The sequence below is a fragment of the Vicia villosa genome, unplaced genomic scaffold (genome assembly GCF_029867415.1).
Source record: "Vicia villosa cultivar HV-30 ecotype Madison, WI unplaced genomic scaffold, Vvil1.0 ctg.000567F_1_1, whole genome shotgun sequence".
Taxonomy (NCBI): Eukaryota; Viridiplantae; Streptophyta; class Magnoliopsida; order Fabales; family Fabaceae; genus Vicia; species Vicia villosa.
The window spans coordinates 753,855-778,713 of NW_026705260.1; the positions used below are offsets into that span (position 1 = coordinate 753,855).

Sequence of the window (24,859 nt, forward strand, 5' to 3'; positions counted from 1 at the left end):
TGAAGTTATTGAGAAAGTAAGGGTATAGATAAAAAAAAAAATTTAAAACGACACTTAAAAAAAACGGAGGGAGTAGATCATTAGGTTTAAGGGTTTGGATGTTTTAGATCTGAAAAAATGGTGGAAACAAGGGAATTTTGGTGGATGAAACAATTAGTAATAAGGTTTAAAAAAATGCTTTCATTTTGAAACTGCGAATATGTTACGAAAATTTTATGAGTTTTTTTTTTAAGTGGTGTTTTGAGATTGAGGAATTGGTAAGTTAAAAAGATGAATAAGTTGTTGGGTGTTTTTCATCATAGTTACCAATTTTCAATTATGGGTTGGATGGTTGCAGAGATTGAGTAAAAAATGCTGAGTATTTAATTGTTTGTTGGAAATATAATTGAGAAGTATTAACATAAAAAGAAGAAAATGTCTAGGAAAGAGAGGGCATGGGAATTAAAAAAAGTGAAAATAAAATAGATTCAATGTATTGTAGTTCATGATACAATCTATAAGCTCATCTAATCTAATGGTAGACAGATATGGTCCATGGTGAGGGACTTATTTAATGCCTCACCCTAGAAGCCACCTAGTTAAATCTATATTTTTTTATTATTTCATTTATTTCAATTATAATCGGTCATTCTCATTTTGTAATATTAATTTTTAATATACTATATATTATATATTATATCAAATCTTATATTTATTAGTATTTTTATAATCTTAATCAATAATAAAATTTATAATTTGGATATCCAAAAAACGATCCAAAACAAACCGTGTGAAATTCGATCGGATCCAATCAATTTTTTTTAATTAATCATCCAAAACCGAATCAAACCGCAAATAAATTTATCTTTGAATCAAATAAATTTTACCTCAAAATCGATCCAAACCGAACCACGAACACCCCTAGTCCCTAGCATCATGGATCTCATTGATCTCAATTGTGATAGCAATGATGCTATCACACAAGCTAAAGAGCCTAGATCTCACCAACAATCCAAACACATACTTAATCGATATCACCTCATTCGAGAAATAATAGATAAAGGGGATGTGAAGATATGCAAAATATCAACACTTGACAATGTCGTTGACCCACTAACAAAACTTCTGACGAAGCATAAGCATGATGGTCATACTAGTTCTATGGGTATTAGGGGTGTGCCATTTTGGATTTAGTGTTATTGGGAGATTGTTGGTGTGAGTCCTAGAGACGAATAGTTTTATTAGAACTTGAAACTTGTATTGAATTATTTATTAATTAATAATTAAAAGACATTTTTTTATTATGTCTATTTTTCTAAAATAATTAAGTCCCTAGAATATCTAATATGTTTAATGAAATATTAAATGTGATTTAATCATGAAATCTCATCAAACATAAGGACATTATTCTTAAAGTATCTATAGTGGAGTTTTATTGTGAAGTGAAATATCATTAAACCACTGAGATTATTATATAAATATTCTTATGATTACATCTCATGGATAATGGATAAAGCGTTATCAAATCTTACCCCATATATTTATATATATATATATATATATATATATATATATATATATATATATATATATATATATATATATATATATATATATATATATATATATATTAGGAGTAACATTTATAATGGATTTACCCGCTATGAAAATTCTACATAGAATGTTACAAAGGCTTATTTTCTATTCAAATCATTGTCGTGCCTTATAATTACAACGTCAAACCTTAACTTTTTGGCCTCCCTACGGACCCATTGTAGCATATGTTCACGAATAAAAAACACTTTTTTTTTTGTTGTAAATTATGCACGAACATCTATCTCTACAACGGTTGGTCGAGCATCAGGCTTAACATCATCATTCGCTTCTTCCGGTTGAACGTCATTATTCACATTATTCGGCTTAACATCATTCTTCACTTCAATCGGTTTAACTTCCATACTCACAATAGCTTTGAGAAATATATTCTTGTGCACCATATCTATTACCACCAAAACCCTAAATCGGTTTGGCTAGAATGGGTTATGACGGACCGCGGGTTAATACAAACGATTTAATCGAATTATTGAGCTAAGTTTTTGTTGCGCCCAATAACATATTTTGAACTACAACTTAATATTATGCCCAACATTCTTAAAGTAAAATACGCCCTGCATTACTACAAGTGTGATCTGACATGATTACAAATTGCAAGATTGACATGTTTACTAAAAATGAAAATTCAAGCATTCAATTAACATCAAGCATTCAATAAACACCAACTCCAAACAATCAACTCCAAGAATTCAATTAACACCAAGAAGTAACTCCATTCAATTAACGCCAAGAATAACTATCAATTTTTCATATCATTTTCATAATCTATGCATTCTGATCAAGAGAAGAAAACATGTCACACATTTTAAGATAATCTATGCATACTCCAAGCAATTAACACCAAGAATGACTATCAATCACACATTTTTCTATACCATGTAGTTTATACTATGATTAAGAATCAACATCAATTTTCATTCTTATCATAAAATACTTAATCCTAACTCTTGCACTATGAATACCATGTGGGAGATACAGTTTAAGATTACGCCCTGCATTACTACCTAAAATAAAATAGGCACTGCATTACTACAAGTGAGATCTGCCATGATTGCAAACACTTACAGTTACATTGGTCCTGCTCTATACATGCTACCTTGACCACCACTTTGACTTTGATCCATCTATCCAAAACACAAGAACAAATCAGAAAGAAAACACGAGAGAAAACAAAACAGAACAAAAACAATCCAAAAAAGTCTCCAAATCTTTACCTCTCCCTATCACCAAAAAGATGTCAGCTTCGATTCAAACTTTCATTCAAACCTTTAGCTATCCCTATCACCAAAAAGATCGCAGCTTTGGTAAGAAAAAAGATAGAAAACACAAGCCACAAAATACAGAACAAAGCAATCCAAAGAAAGGATTCAAATCTCTACACATCTTATTCCATTTGGTTCATTCATTATGAACAATGTGCCTCAGTTCTTTTGCCCGTTTAACGTTTGGGAAGAACCGTCATATATAGCATTAATATTAAGAATACAAAGGTTCAATCAAGTTGCTAAATTTACCACAGAATAATCAGGTATCTAGTCTAACTGCATAAAATTTCTAGTGAAAGAAAATGCATATAAATCATCTAATGTGAGGAACTCCTATTTACAATAATATTTTAAAAAGGAACCAGCTGGTAATTTACATACGAACCGTTATACAACAAATAAAAATGCACCACGAACTCTGTACAGCGCAAGCAACTTATATAACGATCCAATGGATGAAATTTATGACTTGCTCAGATCAAATGTGAGAGTACTCGAACAACTGCAAAAAAGCAAAAATAGTGTACAATGTATTATCATTTAAACAAACTAGGAAAATAGATTAGGTTTATGCCATCAACATATTGAATAGAAAGAGGGGGGAGGAAATGTTAATAATTTAATGATGTGACGAAAAGAAATTTACCCTCTTCCAGAGTCTCTGTAAACCCCAACTAACGCTTCAGCTTTGTCATAGAAGCTGTCTTTCAGAGATATTACAATACTCTGAAAACCATTTCCGCCATCAGCATCCTGACTAACTCTCGCTCCTTCACAAGATTTTGAACGAATAAAGCCAGCAACCTTCGCAATATTCAAGTTGTCCAATGCAGCATCAACTTCATCCAGTATGAAAAATGGTGAAGGCCTATAACTGAAAAAATAAAGTGGGAATCATGTCAATGAATATGCGCACCGCATCTCTATGAAACTGATGCAGGCAAGATGTGTTGGATGAACTCTTCCGGAAACTTAAAAGGAAAAGTAAAAGCAATGTGGATTGATTTGTGATTAAAAAAAAAAGAGAACTATTTCTCAAACGAAATATGCTCATATATAAAAATTAAATAAGTTTGCAAGTACAAACAACTCTACCTATGGATGGAGAATAGCAATGCAAGTGCAGCAACAGTCTTTTCACCACCAGACAGTTGTTCCATGTCGCGGAACCGCTTTGTTGGTGGCATAGCAGTGTACTTCATGCCATGTAGATACGGATCATCATCATTTTCCAAATTTAGGTATGCTGTTCCAGCCAGAGGATGTGTGTTGCTCTTTGTAAGTTGTTTGTAAATTTTATCTATATTACCAGCTATATGGTTGAAAGCATCCATGAACATATCATATCTGCATTTTTCATTAATAGACATTGGTCTTTCCGAAAAGATAGATGACAAACAACAGCAAACTAAAATAGTTACTCATAAAAAATACACATTGTTTTCATTTTGTTCCTTGGGGAGTGGGAATAGATCGGTTTGACGACATGGGCCTATAAGTATTTGCCTATATCAAGCCGATGCCTGGCTAGACTTATTTTAGGCTGAGGTCAGGTCAAAGTTATTTTAAAAGTTAAAAGTCTACTTAACCAAAAAGATCAAGTTTCATGTCCTCCGAAAAGCATTCCGAGCATAACAGGTCAGCCTATTTAAGTGAAATAATAATAATAATAATAATAATAATAATAATAATAATAATAATAATAATAATAATAATAATAATAATAATAATAATAATAATAATAATAATAATAATAATACTAATAATAATAATAATAATAATAATAATAATAATAATAATAATAATAATAATAATATTGTTGTAAGTCTTGTACATTGTGATAAAAATAATATGTTTGTAGACCTTTTTAATAATTTAATTATGCTAGTCTACGTAAATACTTAAACAGATAGGCTTATTCAGGGATACATTTATGAGAAATATAAACGTCTTATTACAAAATAGACTAATACTCAATTAGAATTTCTAAAAGATTAGACTACACTTAAAAGAAATTTACATCATAAGAACAAATTACACTAGGACTATAAAACTGAGTTCAGTCATATTGGTCAGATCAGGCTTAGAGTAAAACCTATCTATGAGAGGCCTGAAGCTTGGGCACTTCTAAAATGGTTAAGTACCGGTACCGGATACGCAACTCTACTGAGTACACATACCGTACTCGTGGTATTTCATTTTTTGTCATTATTAGGTTTCGAGTGAAATTTATAATTTTCTCAAATATCAATATAGTATATTTATGTATTTTTATTCCTTCGCTATTTGTATCTTGACATTATTTTTTTATTTTTTAAATTTTTTATAGTGATGTTTTGTTGTGAACCTATCAAATAAAAAGTTTCAGTTTTCAGAGCAAATGAGCTTAAAGCAAGTTATAAAGTTATAAGCTACTATTGTGCCAGAGCTGCCACACGCCACTATTTAAAGTGTTGCATCACAATTTTATGGTGTGGCCTTGCCTAGTAGCCATCCACTTAAGCCACAATAGCAAGGGAGCTTAACGAAATTACAATTGCGCCAGAGCTGCCACAGGCCGTCATTTAATGTGCGTTGCATCACAATTTTATGGTGTGGCCTTGCTTAGCAGCCATTCACGCCACAATAGAGCAACTGGAGTGCACAAGGAAGCTACGAAGTCAAATACCCAAACCATACATGCCCAAACTATTAGCTATGAACTAATATTATAAACAAGACAAATAATGACAAATTGAAAGAAATAAAAAGCTTACCTCTTCTGCTTTACTACATTGAACTGATCTGCTTTTTCCTTCTCTACTTTCCTGACAGCTTCAAACTCTTTAGTTACAGCTCTTTCTTTTTCAAGCAGAGCCTCGTACTGGTCCAATGCCTTCAAATTGGGAGCTGTTCTTTCTATCTCAGATATCAATGCATCCAATTTTTGCTTAAGATCTACCTCTATTTTATCCCTGCCAGAGTGTTTCCTATCTTTTAGTGTCCTAAAGTCATAAACTGGAGCCGGAGTTGAGATATCAGTATCCATAGGATCTGATATGGTTGGAAGGCTAATCTGCTCTAGTTCACACTTCTCTGATATCTCCTTCTTTTGCCCCAATATCTGCTCAATCTGTGCCTCCTGTAACAACACTAAAGATGTTGGCTATCTACGCATTATATGCATGAAAGTACAAGGGCAAATAAATTTTGCTTATCGAACCTTAGATTTTATCAGATGATTCAGTTCGGATTTTTTAGTTGTGGCTGCAGAAATCTTCTTCTCCCATTCCTGGATTTCCTTTTCATGATCCTCTGATTTCGATTTCCACTCTAAAACAGCAGAACATAGAAATCGTAAAACTCCCACGACAGAAACAAAAAACAGCAACGATGGTGAGTCTGCTTCGGTCAGGATCAACAAACTGTGTACCCGATTATTTCAAATGGTAAAAAGCCAAGTACTAAACAGAGAAGAGAACCAATTTGTCACAACAACAGAGAATGCAATGAAATACAATGATGATTCGTGGTTTTTTATCTTTACTATATACCTTTAGCTTCATCCTTCAACTGATTGATCTCTTCGGTAGCCTTCTCTGCTGCTAACTTTGCTTTGGCCTCTTTGTTCTGTACTCGATTTAAATCATTCTCCAAATCACTTATGGAAGATCTCAATTCTTCAATTCTTGAACTCATGTCTCGATTTTGCTCATACTCCAACCTGTAGAATAATTTCAAAAAGGAATATAATTGGCAAGGTTTTAATAAAAAAACTGAATTTTGACAGTTTGTTACTAATATTTCTTATATATAATTACAGACTATAAATAGCATGCTATAAAACATTATTACTGAAAAATGAAATGTGCGTCTTTTGGTTTTTTTAATTTCATTATACAGTATTGAAAAAAACAGAAGTTTAAAAAAAGTAAAGAGACAAGAAAAGGAAATGAAAGGAATGTCTATTTCTATTTAATTGAATTAATTTTTTTCTTTACCATAACAACCATCAGTCCACTTTATCTAAGTCTTTAAAGTTAAACTGTAACTAATACTACTTACTAGCTATATTAGATTCTTCGAGTATCTCTCCAAGGTTTCACTGTTTCTGTCTTTGTCCTCTAGTTACATTTTTTCCTCTCCAACTTGGTATCTCACCAGCACACTCATCTTCCCCCATCCTGTTTTTTAACTTCATTATTCACCGGCAAGAACCAAAATCTCGCAAAAAGAACCAATTCACCGGACAAACCTATAAGGCCCGTGTCATTGTATAAATGTGAAATATATCATATCCTAATAATGAAAGAGTTATGCTGTATAATACAACGCGCTGACTTACGAAATTGGATGACAGTAGAAACGAACTACCAATACATGGGTAGTGTGTGGTAAGGCAGTGTTGGAAATTCCACCTTCACCATAGCAGCCATGGGACCGCTATTGGATAACACTGTTTTATCCTCCAAATAATATAGCAATTAATGTCAAAGGGGTAAAAAGATATTCACAGCTCAGCATCCGAGACTTTGTAGGACTTAATAATAGTTATAGTTTTCTTCATTCCTCATTGGCTTCCAAATATTATTTTCTCCAATTTGACAATCTAGTGCTGAACTATTTGGTTTTATAATACACCATAGCAAAATACATACAGTTAGTTGCTTGCAAGCTTACAAATGCATTCATGCATGAAGTATTGTGTAATGTGTAGGTTGTGCTTGCAACCAATAACAAGGGATGTGATTAGAAAGAAGAAAAAAGGTAAGAAGGAACACACTGATATTTTAACTTTGAAAGCTGGTTACTCAGCTTCAGCCTCTCCTCTGCTACATTTTGAGCATCCTTGAGTCGATTTTCTTCATACTCACGAATATTTGCAACCCCAACTGACTTACTGAAGTCACTGTATATACGATCAGTAATTTCATTTATCCTTTTCTCAAGAGTAAGTAATTCTATATTCCTCTTTTCAACAGCATCTCCTAACTGCAGCACAAAAACAATAAGCAACAAGTTTGGTAATGTATACAAGAACACTGCTACGAATAAACAAAGGAATTGCCAATGTCACCTTCTCCAGTTCTGGACTAATACGTTTAATTTCTTCTTTGATGGTCCCCTTTTCGAGACTAAGATTGGAAAGTTTGTCTTCAATGCTTCTCTGGAAAAAGGTGAAATCAAAAAGAATTCAAATATTTTGAGGAATAGAAGCCAGAAAAATCACTAATGTAGAAAAGGCTCTCCTATCCATAGCCATATATATGTAATGTATAAGGGTGTGTGTGTATATTTTGTAGAAAAGGCTCTCCTATCCTAACGGGTCTAGGCGTCAACGGCTACTGGTACTCTTCGTCACAGAGAAGAGAGAAAAGCGGAAAAAGAAAAATTTACACCCGGAAAAGAAAATGTTAAGTCTCTTCGCGAATGAGGGAGAAGAAAAGGTAGGGTCACGCTTATAATAAAATGAAATGACTAAAAACTCTAAAAAACTTAAAACTAAACTGAGATTTTAAGAAGGGGTAAATTAGATATATCAAATTAATGCCCTATTTGCTGCCAATGTTGTCAACTGTGGATCGTGGGAAATGGCAGTTTGTCCAAATTCCACTATACACTAATGCTCTAGTGCAGCTATACCCGGTATTTCACAATATTTTATAATAAATAGCATATCATGGAACAATATCGATTTTTCAAATTGTGCTGTTCAATAATGACATGACTGCTATTTAATAACACTGACTGGGGAGAAAGGGAGACATAGTGCTAGAAAAAAATACTGGCTGAAATAAAGCTAAAAGCCAAGAAAGCTTTTGATAGAAAGAAGGCAGTTAATGATTCATTTGAGACATAAAATATTTATGAGAAGGATGCTTTGCAAGAAATGTCCAACATTTGAGCAGGAAAAGACCACCAATCGCTGCTGCCGAGAGTATTGTATACTGTTTTATAGTCTTTGCAATAGCGGCTAGTACCCCGTTATACCTCTTACGCTGCTTTGGATCTGACATTCTGCAGTGCTATCTAGGATTTGCAACATAGGTTTGTGATATTATATTGTTACTTATTATGCTTTAAATAAATAACAGTTACTTTTTATGTCTGAACAAAGGTGTGTCTGGTGTTTGACATGACACTAGCACATGTGATTATGTTCAATTTATTAATTTTTTCAAATAATTGTTAGTGCCGGTGTGTTAGTGCCTCAGTTGTCATGTCATTATTAGGTACAAAGAGCAAGTGCAGTCACGGGTGATGGAGCAAAGAAGAGATTCAGGCGACGAAATGGACTCATGGACTGAGGACGTGCGAGAGTTCAAAAGAAAACATAGTTCAAGTGAGGGGAATGATCAAGTGAACAAAGGCAACCTAATCTTGGTTTTCTTTTTAAAAATGGTCATTTGATGAAACTCAACCAGGATCTCAACAAAGGCCCTTTATGGTGCCTTTCGGTTGGAATTTCTGCTGCCTTAATTGAAGTCCTCTCCTAGTTGCCTTAATTGCAGCACTCAACACCTTCATTGTGTTAAGTTTGAAGGGGTGGATCGTCTCACATTGCTTAGAGATATAGCATGTGTTGTGTTTATAAGTGGGGGACAATCTTCACTTTACAAATCGATTTTGTAGGGTTGAGTTAGGTCCAACCCAAATTCTAAGATGATATCAGAGTCTATCCTAGATCCGTTGTTGGGATTCCCGCATCGTCCACCCTTTGGGCTCATTGAGGCTCGAGCGTGAGGGGATATGTTGGAATTTCCATCTTAATTGTGGTCCGCCCCTAGTCACCTTAATTGCGGCATTTGGTTTGCCTTAATTGCAGCCCCTAACACCTTCATTGTATTGGATTTGAATGGATGAATTTAGTCTCACATTGCTAAGAGATATGACATGTGTTGTGTTTATAAGTGGGGACAATCCTCCCTTACAAGCCAGTTTTGTAAGGATGAGTTAGGCCAAACTCTAATTCTTAACATCGTATCAGAGCCTCGTTTAAAATTCAGTGGGCCACCTGCTATCAGGTTTCCGCTACCGGAACACCCACCATTTATTTCCACGCTCCAGTTGTCTAGCCGTGTGCGTGAGGAGGTGTGTTAAAGAGTCTCACATCGGACAATATATGACCTGAACATATTCTTATAAGTGGGAGCAATCCCCATCCTACAAACCGATTTTGTAGAAATGAGTTACGCCCAACCCAAATTTTAAGAAGGTATCAGAGCCTATCCTAGATCTATTGTTTGGCTTCCCGCATCGTCCGCGCTTCGGAATCATTGAGGCCCAAGCACGAGGGAGATTGTTGGAATCCCGCCTTAATTGTGGACCGCCCTTAATCACCTTAATTGCAGCATTTGGCTTGCCTTAATTACAGCCTCTAACACCTTTATTGTGTTGGGTTTTTGCTAAGAGATATGACATGTGTTGTTTTTATAAGTGAGGACAAACTTAACCTTACAAGCTGGATTTGTAGAAATGAGTTAAGTCGAATCCAAATTTATAAGATGGTGTCAGAGTCTATTCAAGATCACTTGTTGGGCTTCCCGCATTGTCCACGCTTCAGACTCACTGAGGCCCAAGCGTGAGGGGGTGTTGGAATTTCTGCCTTAATTGCGGCACTTAGACTTGTCTTAATTGCATCCTCCGACACCTTCATTGTGTTGGATTTGAAGGGGTGAATTTAATCCCAAATTTCTTAGTGATATGCTATGTGTTGTGTTTATAAGTGGGGGCAATTCTCACCTTACAAATCGATTTTATAGGGTTGAGTTAGGCCCAACCCAAATTCTAAGAATTTCCATCATAATCGCATATTTTTGCCACACAGTATTCCATTATTTTCTACAAAACCCCATCCATGTCTGATTGTGAAACACAATCATAGCATGCACATGCACATATTGTTAGGCGTGATAGTAATGCCAGTAATACTTCTAATAATAATTCTAAAAAAGGTAAGAAAAATGTATTAGTTTATCATAAGAGGAACAAGGGGATTACAGCCAATAAGAACTAACAGGTTATGTTAGAAATTCGGGTATGATAATCCTGGATAACTTCGAAGAATCGTGTTCGTACACTTTCCGAACAAAGTATTTCGACCCTATTCTTGCCTGAGTTCACGAAATCTTTGTGGGGATAATTCTCGAAGAACAATCTGTTTCTGGCAAAAGAAAACTGATCAGGAATGTAGAGAGAAAGTATGGTTTTTCGTGTAACCAAAACCGAGGCCAAATGACTCCTTATAAAGAAGATCAATAACAGAAACCGAAAAGACACAACTGTTCAGAAAACGGTCATGTCTGTTGGAAAAGGGTACAACTGTTCAAAAAAAAATTCGAACGGGGACCCCAGCCAAGGGCTCTGCCCCTTGGACCCCGACGGGGCGCTGCCCCGCACCCCGCCAGGGGCTCTGCCCCTTGGACCCCGACGGGACGCTGCCCCGCACCCCGCCAGGGGCTTCGCCCCTTGGAACCCCGTTTCAATTATTCATATTCAAGGGAATGATACTATCCTAACTCGTTTCAATTACACGTTTGGCTCGACGAGCGTGCACTCCGCACTACCCTAATTCGTTTCAAGCCTAATGCATAATTGCATCGGCCTATAGTAAATCACATTACTACCAAAATACATTGATGATACTAAAATCACCAACAGGTTAGTGGCTGTGGGTTACAAGTCAGTAAGGTTGTTAGGTAAGTTTGTATGGCTGGCCTTATTCCCTATATGTAAAGGGAATGAGCTAATGGTGTGATTATTTGTGGTTTTTCCCTAGTTGTGACTGGATGAGTTCCATTGGAAAAGAGTAATCTCTTGTATTCTTTTCTTTTTCATATGGATGAAATTACAGAGACGAACAATTCTCTTTCTGGCACCAATTTACTGTCAGTGACCTAACACATCAACACACTATAGGAACATGGGAAAAGATAAATGTGTCCACACACTAAATGAAATAAGCTTTGTATGCTTGATTGTCTCGCACAAAAACTTTCGAAGGCTGGTAGCTTGCAAGCCAGAATAGTTGATATCTTTATGGAGTTACCTTTTCAATCTCAGCAAATTGAATTTTCTTTTCAAGTCCATTTTTTTCGCTCTCTGTATCAGGCCATTTATGGTGCATATCGCTTATTGTTCCTAGCTCTTTCAGCTCCGATTCATACTGCTCTTTTTTCTTAACATATGCTGAAAAACATGATGCTTATTTCAAGAGCAATTCTTTGACCCAAGTTAAAAATATACATCTTAGAAGAATTTAGCACAAACCTTCAAATTTCTTGTCATCCCACTGCTTTGACCTTGCTTCCATTCCATCACTAATGCCACCAGTCATTGTGCCGGATTTCGTCAGCAAAATTCCGTCCACAGTTACAACTGATCAAATTACATAGGGAAATGTTCACTATTTTGTATTCAGCGAAGATTCAAGGCACCAAGAATGTATCACATGCATAGTAAGTACACAGTAGAATTCTCAAAAAACAAAAGGGATGGTTAAATCTTCAGAAAGCAACAATACATCAAAAAAAAAATCAAGGTGTAGAGATAAATTTGATTAAACAAAAAGAAAGCATAACAAGATGCCAGAGGAAAAACATATAAGAACTCAAGAAAGCATTATTACCTTTAAACCTCTCTCCACTCCAGCTTAAAAGTTTGGCTTTCACAAGGTCTTCACAAACAAGAGTATTCCCAACAGCAAATAGAATTGCCTTCTCCAAGGGGGGATCAAACTTGCAATAGTTAAGTTCAAAAGCTTAAAACAAGTTCATTATAGGCATATTAGTTAATATTAAAATGCATCAATATAAGTTAAATTTCATGAAGTATGAATATAGATGGGAAAGAATACAAGAGTTATGCTCAATATATGCAGACTACGTAGTTTAAATCCAGTAGTGGGATATCTTTATAGGGGTTCAACAAATTGATAGACCATACAACGGCATATTTTGATGAAAGGAAACCACTGAAAAAAAGATCACATCTGAAAAAACTACATCTAGTTAGGGGGAAGGTTTGTTTTTAGTGGGAGAAGATTTAATTTTAGTGATATATGGGAACAAAACATCAGAAGAAAAAACATAAATCAGTACAGCACAAGATTAGTGGGCACAGTGCAACAGTGGTAAATTTTTACATATAAACAAAAGAAATTAAACCGGCAAATTTTTTATAATGTAAAAATGACGGTTGACTTCTGCTCTATATATCACAATTACTGAAAAGGTAACTCCACCAGCAAAAACAGACATTTATATGCTTGTCTTTTAACTGATCTTTACACATTCCAGTTAAATTTTGAAATACTATCTAATTTTAGAAGGAAGCGTGCAAACCAAATATATTCTGTAGGGCCAACAAAACCACTGGACAAATAACTGCGGTAAATAAAAAGGTAGAGTGCGGTAATGGATTGAGAACTTTTCAAGTAATGTGGTTGATATCAAATATTGTTTGTTTTTTAAATCCATTGAGCAATAGAGTCTTGATGGACAAGCTATGTTGGAAGGTAAATTTCAAAATAGATCTAATAGACCAAATTCAAAGAACAATAAAGTCAATGAACAAAACCAGGTTCCTCAAACTCAAAGCAGCCACTAGTTAAAAAAGGATATTGAATCACATCAAAAACCAGTTGAGCTGTACCACCTAATGTGCGTAATCTTTCCATTATTGGCTTCACCCGAATAGATTGTAGAGGAATAAATGTCTGGGGAGGAAGCCTCTGCTCTTTTAAATACTGTAGAGATACACCAAAACAAAACAAAAAACATTCCAATAAGTATATAGAACTTCAAAGTTCAAACACAGAAAATTGCATATTTATGCCAAAGATATAGCTTTCAGCAGTTATTAGAACAGCCTTTAAAAACAAATACAACAATTATGTCATCAAAACCAAAGAAATAGGAAGCAACAGTTCTACTTCTGGTATTTTTAACACAAAAAAAGTCAAAGAACAATAAAGTCAATTACAGCAATTACAGCAATTACAGCAACCTTGTCATTGCAACCAAAGAGACGTGTCAAATAAAATCCGCTGGAATGGCAGAAGCTGAAGGCTAATTGTAATTATTTACGTCCATCAGCTTGAAAGCACCAAGCTAGGCTCATGTTTAGGTTTTCAGATCACAGGGTTTATGCCTCACATGACTTTCGTCCCTATTTTGAAGTCTATGGCATTAATGTAAGCAGAGGTAGAGTACCTATATACATACATCACTACGCATATTATAACATGGACCACGGTGGACCATCTTTAAGCAATATTGATCATTTGGTCCTCACGGTAAAAAGGTAGACCCTACAACCGGATTATCCTCTCTTCCTAACCTTATTCCCTTTCACAGCAATCACACACCTCCCTGAAACCAGAAGCTTCACCACATATTATGCAGTCTCAAATAGAAGTGTCTCAATCACAACTGGCACTCCACTATGGGTCTCCCATCTCACATCCTCCTAGAGGTGGTGGATTTTGCAACCTTCTGTTCCTACAGGGTTTTGCAATCCCCTAGTTTTTTATTTTAAGGTTTCTTTATCTTCTATCTCCTTTTGATTTTTGCTCGTACAGTTATAGACTTGGAGGCAAGGGTTTTTTTAAGGAAAGGGGGACCGGATGAGTGCACATCAAAGGTTGGGGATGAGGGCTGACAATTTGGGGCAAAGGTCATAACTATTGGTACACCAAGGACCACCATCAAGGTGGTCGGTCCGTGTTAGAATTCACTGACATCACTATACTTATTAATTCTCTAGCTTCTTTTATTTTTTATATTTGTATTCACTGTGTAATCAATTATGAGAAAAATGTACTAAAATTAAAAGCAATAAAAACCATCTATAGCAAATATGAACAGGCTCACTTCTTCATAATCATAAAGTTTTGAAAATAAAATGGCACAAACTATGATATTGAGAAATCTCATTGACCTTGATGCATTCCTTCCCAGTCTTTTCATCCTCAACAACAACAGCGTCCATTAATTTACCCATAGCAACAGTAACGGCTAAGTTATACTTCTTCTGTGTTGGCCTACAAAGATCAGACATGCGACCATGGACTCCTTGAAATAAGCGTTTCAGAGTCGCCACAGCCTGAGACAATTTAGCATCTTTCTCATTTTCATGTCTATCATCCTCCAATTCACGTAGATCATTTTCTACTTCGTCAATTCTTATCTTCAAGTAATCATATTTTCTCCTGCAGATCCAACGTTGCAAAACATTTCACAAATATCCACAACAAAGCCTGTAATGCAGTAGGATACCTTAAAAATGAAAAAGAATAACAAGTTGATTTACTTGGACTCATTATGTTTTTCTTTCATCTCACGCAGTTTTGTATTCAAATTTTCAACAGCATCCCTATTCTTTGCAGAACTATCAAGAATTTTTTTAAGCTTTTCTCGCAGTATTTTTTCCTGCGAATCCAGCTCAGACTCCCGACTTTTTAATTGTTTAAGATTCTCTTCCAAATTCTTTTGAGCTTCAGTGTCAGCATGTTGCTGCCTATCTAACAGTTCCTTTTCCTCTTTAAGCTTAGCGGTTTTCATCCCACCTTCATCTTTTCTGTAATAACAGTATTATCATCACAAGTTCCATAAAAGAAAAGAAAAGAAAAGAAATAAATAAATCAATAGGCGTTCCAACTTCTGGCCAATGATATTTGTTTTCTTTCTCCGTTTAATTTTAATACTAACCAACAAATGAGCAATTTGAACACATAAGGAAAAAAAACTTTCTTCAACAAAGAGATAAACAATAAACATGATATATAAAATAGCTTACCCAACATATCTCTAACAGTCTTAACACATGACTTATCTATCAAGCATAATCAAATAACATACTCCCTCCAATCTTGATTATAATTTATAAACACGCAAAAAATCATTTTCTATAACACCATTCAATTAATATGGATCTTATTTTTCAATAGCCATTTTATTCTCATGGAAACAAATTCCCATCAAGTGCAAAATACAATTATTTTTTTATTGGAAACTCGTTGTAATTACTATTAAATTTCATTGTTTGATACCAGTTTCTATCAACTGGTATCAGAGCACCTGGTAACAGAGAATGTTTCATAGAACAGAGTGTATGATCCAAGCAAGAGTTATCATGTTTTAAGCTTGCTGTCACTCTACTTCAAGTTATGGGACCCTGTGGACACTTGTTTTATCATTCACCTTGAGGACAAGGTGAATCTTATTGGGGAGTACTGTTAGACCCTAAGAATGACTAAGAACCGAAGCTGAATATGATCGTTCTATTTTGTCAAGCAGCTACTTTTATTAGCAGTTACTGCTTTTAATATTAACATTTAGTAGCAGTTAAGTATTTATTTGGGGAGTGTGAATAAAATGAGGAAACCATGGGTTAGATGGGTTATCATGGAAAATTAGAAGAGGTTATTTGGGAGGGAGAGACCAAGCTCTTGGATTCTTGGAGGGAGAGAGAACCGAGACTCTCGAATTTCTTGGAAACTCGTTGTAATTACTGTTAAATTTCATTGTTTGGTACCAGTTTCTATCAGATTGTTAGTGCAACCCAAAATTCAACAAGATTTCCCAGGTTCTAGGTTCCAGTTCTGTCAGTCTTACTTTGTGTTCTATAGTTGTATAAGGGGTATTCCTTTCTATATATTAGTTTATTTGCTCACTCCAAGCATTAAGCAATAATCCTGTTCTAAAAGAGGAAAAAAATAAAATATAAAATGGTGATGCTCATCTACAGCAAATAAACACTCACATTCTATAATATTCTTCCAAGTCATTGCCATCTAACTTCAGCTGATCACCAATATTTCTACTCTTTTCCTGCACGTCTGCCACTTTTGCTGTAAGATCCTTAATATCATTACGTAGCTTTGCTATTTCATTGTTATGCTTCCTTTGTCGTTCAATTTTTTCGCAAAGCTCCTTCTGTCCTTTTACAATTTTTTTTCTAATGCGAGACATTTCCTCCTTTAATTTAAGAAGCTCTGGTTGCTGCAAGGACATAAAACCAGAAAATTCACATAAACTACTCAAAGCATAACAAATACAATCAACAAAGGAAAACAAAACTAGAAAAAATAGCAAGATTATTTTCGCGCAGTCCAAAATCTATATTTCATTTTTGTATCTGAAGGAGATGGGTACTGTTAACAGTTTGGGAGGGATTCAAATTGTAGTCCTATTGTACCACTCGCACTATAGGGAGATTAACAAAGCCATTTTCTAAACTTGAACACTAAAATTTTTAATCCGGTTTTCTTCATAATTCACATGAAATATGATCAAAAACAACTATGTTTAAAATGCATAGTACCGGGTCAACTTGAAAAGTTCAATGGCTAGAGTTGAAAATGAAGTGATCAATTCCCACAACACACCCCAGATGTAGAAATAACACTCACAGTCTTGTCGAGTCTGTTGCCTTTCTCAATTATCTTCTCCTCACGTTGCACAACTACTTTAAGATGTTTGGCTTGCTCTTTTTTCTTTTTACTGGCTTCATTTTTAAACGTTTTTGATTCTTCAATAACACCTTCACGACGTTTTTTTTTAACTTCAAGTTCCTCAGTTGTATTAACAAAATCATTTTCTAACTTGAACAACTGCCACAAGAAATGTTCTTTCTTCATAAATTTCTGCAAGGGGAAAAAAACCATATTTGAGAATTTGACCACAAGCAGTTGAATACAGATTTAGAGATAAATTGAAGAGGAAATAAAAAATGCATGAAAAAATGAAAATTGCAGTCATAACTCCTATTACGAATAAGAAGTGGAAAATGCTGTCACGTAAAGTAATTAATAGATCCCACAGAAAATAGTAAAATGAAATAAGACGGGTTTGTATTGAAGATGAACTCTGAGAAGTAATGCTCAATACAAGAAGAACTGAAACAGTAATTGACAACAGATGGAGATAAATCTCTTTACAGAATGTAGAAAAGTAAATATAATAACCCTTGATGCAAACCCCAGATGACAAACGGTAAATGGAAGAAACCAAAGCAATAAAGGAAGATGAAGAGTGTTTTATTTCTGAAAATCAAAGGAAAAAAAATATAGTGAGATCCTATTGTCCCAGAGGTCTTATTCGGAGAATCAATGGTCTCTGCCTCTTAACAAACTGTATGATTCCAGTTGATACCCTTATCTCTCCACTCAGAATCCTTATAACAGAATTCCCATACAGAAGTCACTTCATGTTTCCTCCTCTCATTCTCGGCCATGTCGATATTCCTATTTTGTCCTTCTCTATTTCTCTTAACATAATTTATCCACAGTATGGGTTTGGGCAACTGATATGCTACAGGGGGTCCTATCACTCCCACAATGAGAGTAACAGCACTAAGATGGGTAACCTCCCCGCAACTCAGCCCCACTAATTCCACTTCATACTCATCCTGCCTCGTTTTTCGTTAATTCCCTTTTTAGAAACAATTCTTTTATTCCCTCCCCTTCCTCCTGCATCCACCTTCTATGATGGAGAGGAGGGGTCTATGAAGCTCCGCCATTCTGGAGTGAGCCCGTGGAGGAAGGATGCATAAAACAGTGAGAAAGTTCAGATTCCCACACTTTTTTAGGGTTCTCAAAAAGCCTCCATCTTGCGATGCTAGAATGAGCTTCAGACATGAAATGAGTTGCAATTATGGGACACGGTGCAAACTCAGATGCTTCGGTCACACCATTCGTCTATGACGCACCAGGAAACACTGTCAGCAACCCCATGATCCACCACAATGGCGATGATATTTGCCACTATTAACATTCAGAATCATTTCCATTTTATGGCATTCATAAGAGCTTTGAAAGCTTTGCATTGAGCTTCGTAAAACCTCTGCTGAAAATGATTCTGTTCAGAGTATTTTATTTACAATTGAGGTGACATTGATGCTCTTAATGAGTAGGTGAAGTTGTTTCTCCGCAAGAACATTTAGATGTTATTCTTTAGGGTCCACATGAGGAGCATGAATCTCTTTGATGAAGAGCAGGTTTGAGACGGTTGTGTTAGCTTAGCACATTCAGAGAAATTACACAAGAAGGAAGAAACCATGCATCTTCAAATATCAAGTGACTAATAATGAGTGCATGTCTACAAATCTTGACTCCATGAGAGACCCCTCTGCCACTCAGCCAGATTGATGAAGGAAGTTTAATCCTTCCGAGCAAAGAAATCAAAGATAAAGTAGATAAGGAACTACCTGGAAGGATTGTGCGAACATGTGGCATTAGTAATGTACAAACTCCACATGTTGTATTGTATGAAGACTATTATGATGATGGCTCTTACTATTATCAGCAACAGCATCATCGTAATCATCATCATTATTTATTTATAAAAGAGGTGGTCATAGCCCATAAAAATGTGAATATTTATCATAAATATGGTAAAAAGAGAAGAATTAAACAAAAACTCAAGGCATAGACAGAACAGATGGAAGGAACTCTATCAAATATATACAAAGGCCAATCCAACAACATATAACAGCACGACGTGCATGAATATATACAAACAAACATAAATCAAGAGAAGATACATTTACCAATTTATCTTGCAGTCGGATATGTTTCTCTGCCTCTTCCTTTTGTTCTTTCTTCTGCTTCCTCTCCATAACCATTGTCTTTTTCTTCTGATAAACAAGTGCTGATTTCTCCTCAGCATAAGCTTTTTGTTTTTCAAACTCGTCATAGTCTCTCTTGAGCTCCGCAGATCCAGATATCTGCTCGATAAGGGCAGTAAGCTCCTTAGGATTTTTGGACGCAATGGACTCCACATCACCCTACAATAACAATTTCAGCAGATGAGCAGCAGATTCAAGAATCAATAAGCAAGCCATTGTACAAGAAATTGAGATTAAAAAAACAAACCTGAAAAACCAAGAAATTGCGATGAATGCCTAGGGATTTTAGTCTAGCATTGTAGACATCCCAAGCAACTATAGTATCGTCGAGACGGTACTCGCTTGCTCCGGCTGAGGTGATAGTTCTGGTGAACCTGCTCTCGGATTCATTATCGAGTTGATAAACCATGCGAACGAAGGCTGTTGTTCGTTTCTGCTCTTTATCTGTATCATCGAAGGCGTATATGAGATCCTTGAGTTTTGCACCGCGGAGTTGGGCAGTTGTAACACCTAGAACGAAGCTGATTGCGTCCATTAGGTTGGATTTTCCGGCACCGTTAGGACCAATGATTGCAGTGAAGTCAAAGAAGGGGCCAATTCTTTGTAAACCCTTGTAGGACTTGAAATTCTCTATCTCTAGCATGTGGATTTTGCCTCGAGAGAGTAGCGACGGCATGGTTGAAGAAAGCGGTTAGGGTTTGAAAATGAATTGGCGGGAGACAGTGATACGGTTAGTAGTGGAGCGAAGCAGAATTTTATTTTTGACGTTTTCTATCAAGTGTAATTAAGTGTAATAATTGATCAATGATAATAATTTGTTTTTACTAATATTAGAAAGAGAAAAAAAATATGCACTAACAATGTAAAACCAACCACCATCGTATATCATGTCAAGTCATCCTAATATTTTTAAGTTAATTGATGAATTTTTATGGATGATGACGTGTAAATCACTGCACTATCTTTAATCTTTATTAAAAATTATTAAAATAATAATGTTTTAATATATTAATGTAGGTTTAATTTGCAAAATACTACCTCCGGTCCCATTTATAAGAAAATATTCTCTTTTTATATACATTGAATAAATAATGTATCTAGACAGTATGTTGTCCAGATACATTATTTATTCAATGTATCTAAAAAGAGAATATTTTCATATAAATGGGACCAGAGGGAGTAGTAATTACTTCACGTATAGGAATTTTAGATCATACATAACAGTACGTTATAAACGTGTTTAATTATATATAGGCCTTCATTCTCTTCAAGGTCTTTTTTCAATTCTCATCAAGATCTTATATATAGGTCTTTATTAGGGTTTCTTGCGGGATGTCTTGGATCATGGATTCAATACGAGAAAATCACACCAAACACATGTATGAATTAGTGCCATATCTCATTTCTTCTACTTAACCAACAAGAAATCAACACTACTACAAAAAACACATATAATAACGGCCGTGAAAGATTTATAATAACGGTTGAACAACCGTTGTTAGTAGGGTGTGGTTGTAAATTGGTTATTTACAATCACGATCTATTTCTCGTGGTTTTCCGTGGCAGTAAACTGTATAACGCGTTACATACAACCACAATTATATTAAATAATTGTTGTATGTCTTTTAATAAAATTAAAAAAATACAGCATTAGAATACCAACAACAGCAAGAACAGCCAGAACAAAAACAACAGCAGAACAACAACAAGAACAACAAAAACGAGAAGAAGAACAATAACAAGAAGAACAACAACAACAATAAAACAACAATAATAACAACAAGAACAATAATAGCAAAAATAAGAACAACAACAACTAGCATTGCTAACTCGAATTCATACTTTCCTTGTATCATTCAAGTTGGAGAAGAGATGATGGAGTTCTAAAATTTGTTAATGAAAGAAATGATATTTTTGAGTTTTGTTTATGAAAAAAAGATGTTTTTTAGTTTGGTTTAGTGGAGAAATAGAGTGTCGTAAATGAAATGTGACGTTTGGAGGTAGAAGTTGAAGTTCGTCTAAGTTGGAAGTTCGTCTAAGTTTTCGGTTTCATGTGGATCACTAATAATAGTGTCTTAAGCATTGATAATCACTAAATAGATGGTCAAGATTTATTTAAGAAAAGTGAAGAAACTCAATAAGCGCGCTACATACAACATCGATTGTATTTAATAACTATTGTTGTATGTCTTTTAATAAAATATAAAAAATACAGCAGTAGAACAACAACAGCAAGATTCGAACTCATGACAATGCTCTACATAGAACAACGGTTGTATTAAACAACCGTTGTTGTATGTCTTTTGATAAAATATAGAAAATGCAGCATCAAAACAACAAAAATATTCGAACTCGTGACCATACGCCACTTTTCACCACGGTTGGGAGTTCCAACTGTGGTGAAAAGTGGGCTTAAAAATAAAAATAAAAAGAAAAGCGTTTAATTGAATAGATTCTACCACGTTGGATCCTTTGGCCGCGGTGAAATAAAATTTGGTGGCGTTACGAAAGAAATTTTTTGTAGTAATGTTGGTACAAGGGAACATTAGTGGGGGGACAAGGCGTCTTGTGGCAACCACAGTAGGGCACAAGCGGCGCTGCACAGTATAGAGATTACTGTTGTACTATTTTTTGTCTTCTAATGCCTCCAAGATTTATCCAATTTATTCAAATGGATTTCCTTCTAAGCACATTGAAGAATCTTTCAAATGCAACCAATTTTCAACTTTCAACGTTTGCCCTAGAAATCAAGCAGACTTCATCATTTTTTTCTATTTTAGCAAAGTCTAGCATTTGTTTAAGTTTGCGCTCGCAGGTATTGACCACTGCTGTCTTGCTTCAACTCGACAAAGTTAGCCTTAAATCAAGCACAAAACACATTAAAACAACAAAAAATGTACACCTATTTTGTTCCTAACAAATTACTATAAAACAATTAGAATGTAATTAAACAATAACTAAAAAGCAAATTAACTATAAATTAAAAAAAGATTAAGGTATATATTAACTTACAAAATAAAATGTGAGTTAAATTGTTTTCGAGAGGAGAGTAAAGAAGGTTTCACAAGATAAAATTTATATTGGATAAGCTGATGGCATGTGAATATTCATTGCATTGCATACAGTGAGAAAGTTCTACTATGTTTCACAAGGAAATATAAACCTTTATTACATTGCAAATTGATTTGTTGGGGAAAAAAATACAATATTTTAATGTTTAAATCTTCTTTTCTAGTTCAAATTGAAACTCGTGAAGAATCCATGAAAATTCTCAATCATGAACAGGATTTTAAAAAACGGTTGCGTCACGGTCATGTAAAGGTTTTCATGATTTCAGTCGGTATAGATGCCACAACACTGATTGCGGTTGTCGTGGTGTGAATTAACTACAAATTTATTCTTTAATATAGAAAATGGTGATATCGGTATCGGCATATGTCAAAACCGTTTTGTCGCAGCCGTTTTTGCAATCGCGAACCGATTTTTAAAACCCTATGAATTCATGATATCGTCAGTCTATTAAATATATTTCTTAATTGCATATCATATATTTATTTTAAAAAAACAAGCTCAGGTCATTGCGAACAAAATTGGAGACTAGACAAATTTCGAACTAGTTTACAAAGAAAAGTTCCAGTTCTAAAAAATCATTTGAAAATAATTGGTTTCATTTCGGTTCAGTTAGAGCTGATGTCAAACTATAATATTAGTTCAGTTCACTTCGAATCACTAACATTTCAGTTCAGTTATTTCATACCATAAACACAGTTCAATCAGCCCATAAAAATAAAAAGACTAAAAAAACAATCCCAACATGTGTTTGGAAATAAGAAAGAAAATGTATCCATAGAAAAAGAAGAAGGAAGGACAAGATTTACTCTTTAATATTTTCATTGTATTGATAAATGCACAAGTAGATGTATATAATATACACAGATAGTCATAGAAACTATAATGCATGTAACTAATAGCACATAAATGCACAATCAATCACAGTTTAGCTATTTACATAAATATTGAGTATGGAGCTTAAACAGTAGGGTAAGATGCTTGCATTGCAATGCCACACAGTCCTTCAGCAGCATCAATTCCCATTTGCATTCTAATGTATCCTTCTTCACCCCAATCTGTTCCCCATGAGTTTTTAACCAACCAATATTTGGTTCCATCACTATCCACACCATATCCCACAGCAGTGACACCATGATCCAACTCTGTTCCACATGAACCAGTAAACACACCACTTTTGTAAAATTGAAAGTCCGATCCACTAGCATCAATGGCTACAGAAATTGGTTGATTTGCCACAGCTTTTTGCAGTGCCTGCTCATTGTTGGCAGGGACATCTTCATACCCGGTAATGGTGGCTGCTTGGGTGGATGCTTGATTTGCGCTGCACGTTCCGTCAACACCTTGATAGGGGTATTGAGCTTCTGTGGTGAGTCCGTGATTTTGAATGATGAATTTGAAAGCATCATCCATAAGACCACCCTCGCAACCTTGGTCCACACCTTTTGTGTCGCAATCAACAAGTTCTTGTTCCGATAAAGAGACTAATTTTCCTGTACTCAATTGATGAATTCCTTCCGTTGCTGCAACAGCAGAGAATGCCCAACAACATCCTACAAAAGGTAAATTGATATTACAATTAGACATTTGACCACATAGTCCTGCTGAATTGAATGCATTACTTATTTGATAGACACTTACCACATTGGCCTTGATTCTTCACAGGTGTCACTCCTCCTTTCTTCCTCCAATCAACGGTGGATGGAACCGCAGTTGCATTTTCATACTTAAAAGTAGATGTTCTTGTGATTGAGGAGCACATATGCCCCTTGAATTTATTTCTAGAAGTTGTGAATTCCTCGTTGGTGAGGTCTGCAAATTGATTAATGCCTAGTTTATATGATTTGTTACTGTCTACATTGTTGGATGCTTCAATGTAATTCACGTTTTCTGCAAATATTTTTAGACGGTTCTCCCTATCTTGAGTGTCCTTATAGACTTTGCCATAGTACTTCATCCACTGCTGGTGCCTCTCATACATAGAGTTGTCTTGGAGAGTGCGAGAAGTGACTTGGAGAGCACACAATCCCAAGCAGAATATGAGTGTCAATGCAATACCACTATGATATAATTGATTTTTGGCAGCCATGGTGTGTGTGTGTGAGAAACAAGTGTTTTTGAGTTGATTAATTAGCAGTTAAATGTGAGAAAGATGTGTTGTGTCTATACTCAATGATCATTGTGGTATTTATAATAGGCAATTTTACGATGAATTGAATATTAAAATTTTGATAGTTTTCAAGTTAAAGCTTAAAACAAGTTTATGGTCATGATTATGTAGTTACATGGTCGGGAGAAATGTCTGAATGAGAGATTCTGTAATT

At 35.0% G+C, this 24,859-nt stretch overlaps 2 protein-coding genes across 2 annotated transcripts; both read right to left on the reverse strand.

Moving 5' to 3' along the window:
* Positions 1-2,343: 2,343 nt before the first annotated feature.
* Positions 2,344-20,175, reverse strand: LOC131629452 (structural maintenance of chromosomes protein 1-like). The gene is made up of 20 exons (XM_058900239.1): positions 19,714-20,175; positions 19,389-19,625; positions 17,251-17,484; positions 16,602-16,840; positions 15,150-15,416; positions 14,778-15,048; positions 13,460-13,584; positions 12,466-12,575; positions 12,108-12,215; positions 11,887-12,026; positions 7,915-8,004; positions 7,621-7,829; positions 6,392-6,561; positions 6,061-6,170; positions 5,615-5,979; positions 3,954-4,205; positions 3,505-3,732; positions 3,244-3,360; positions 2,808-2,871; positions 2,344-2,717 (listed from the first exon to the last, which is right to left on the reverse strand). The coding sequence occupies exons 1-18, from the start codon at positions 20,140-20,142 to the stop codon at positions 3,321-3,323; spliced, it is 3,624 nt and encodes a 1,207-aa protein (XP_058756222.1). The 5' UTR covers positions 20,143-20,175; the 3' UTR covers positions 2,344-2,717; positions 2,808-2,871; positions 3,244-3,320.
* Positions 20,176-23,475: 3,300 nt separating this feature from the next.
* Positions 23,476-24,624, reverse strand: LOC131629480 (senescence-specific cysteine protease SAG39-like). Its single transcript, XM_058900267.1, has 2 exons — positions 24,177-24,624; positions 23,476-24,088 (listed from the first exon to the last, which is right to left on the reverse strand). Exons 1-2 carry the CDS (start codon positions 24,622-24,624, stop codon positions 23,496-23,498), a joined length of 1,041 nt encoding a protein of 346 aa, XP_058756250.1. The 3' UTR covers positions 23,476-23,495.
* Positions 24,625-24,859: the final 235 nt, after the last annotated feature.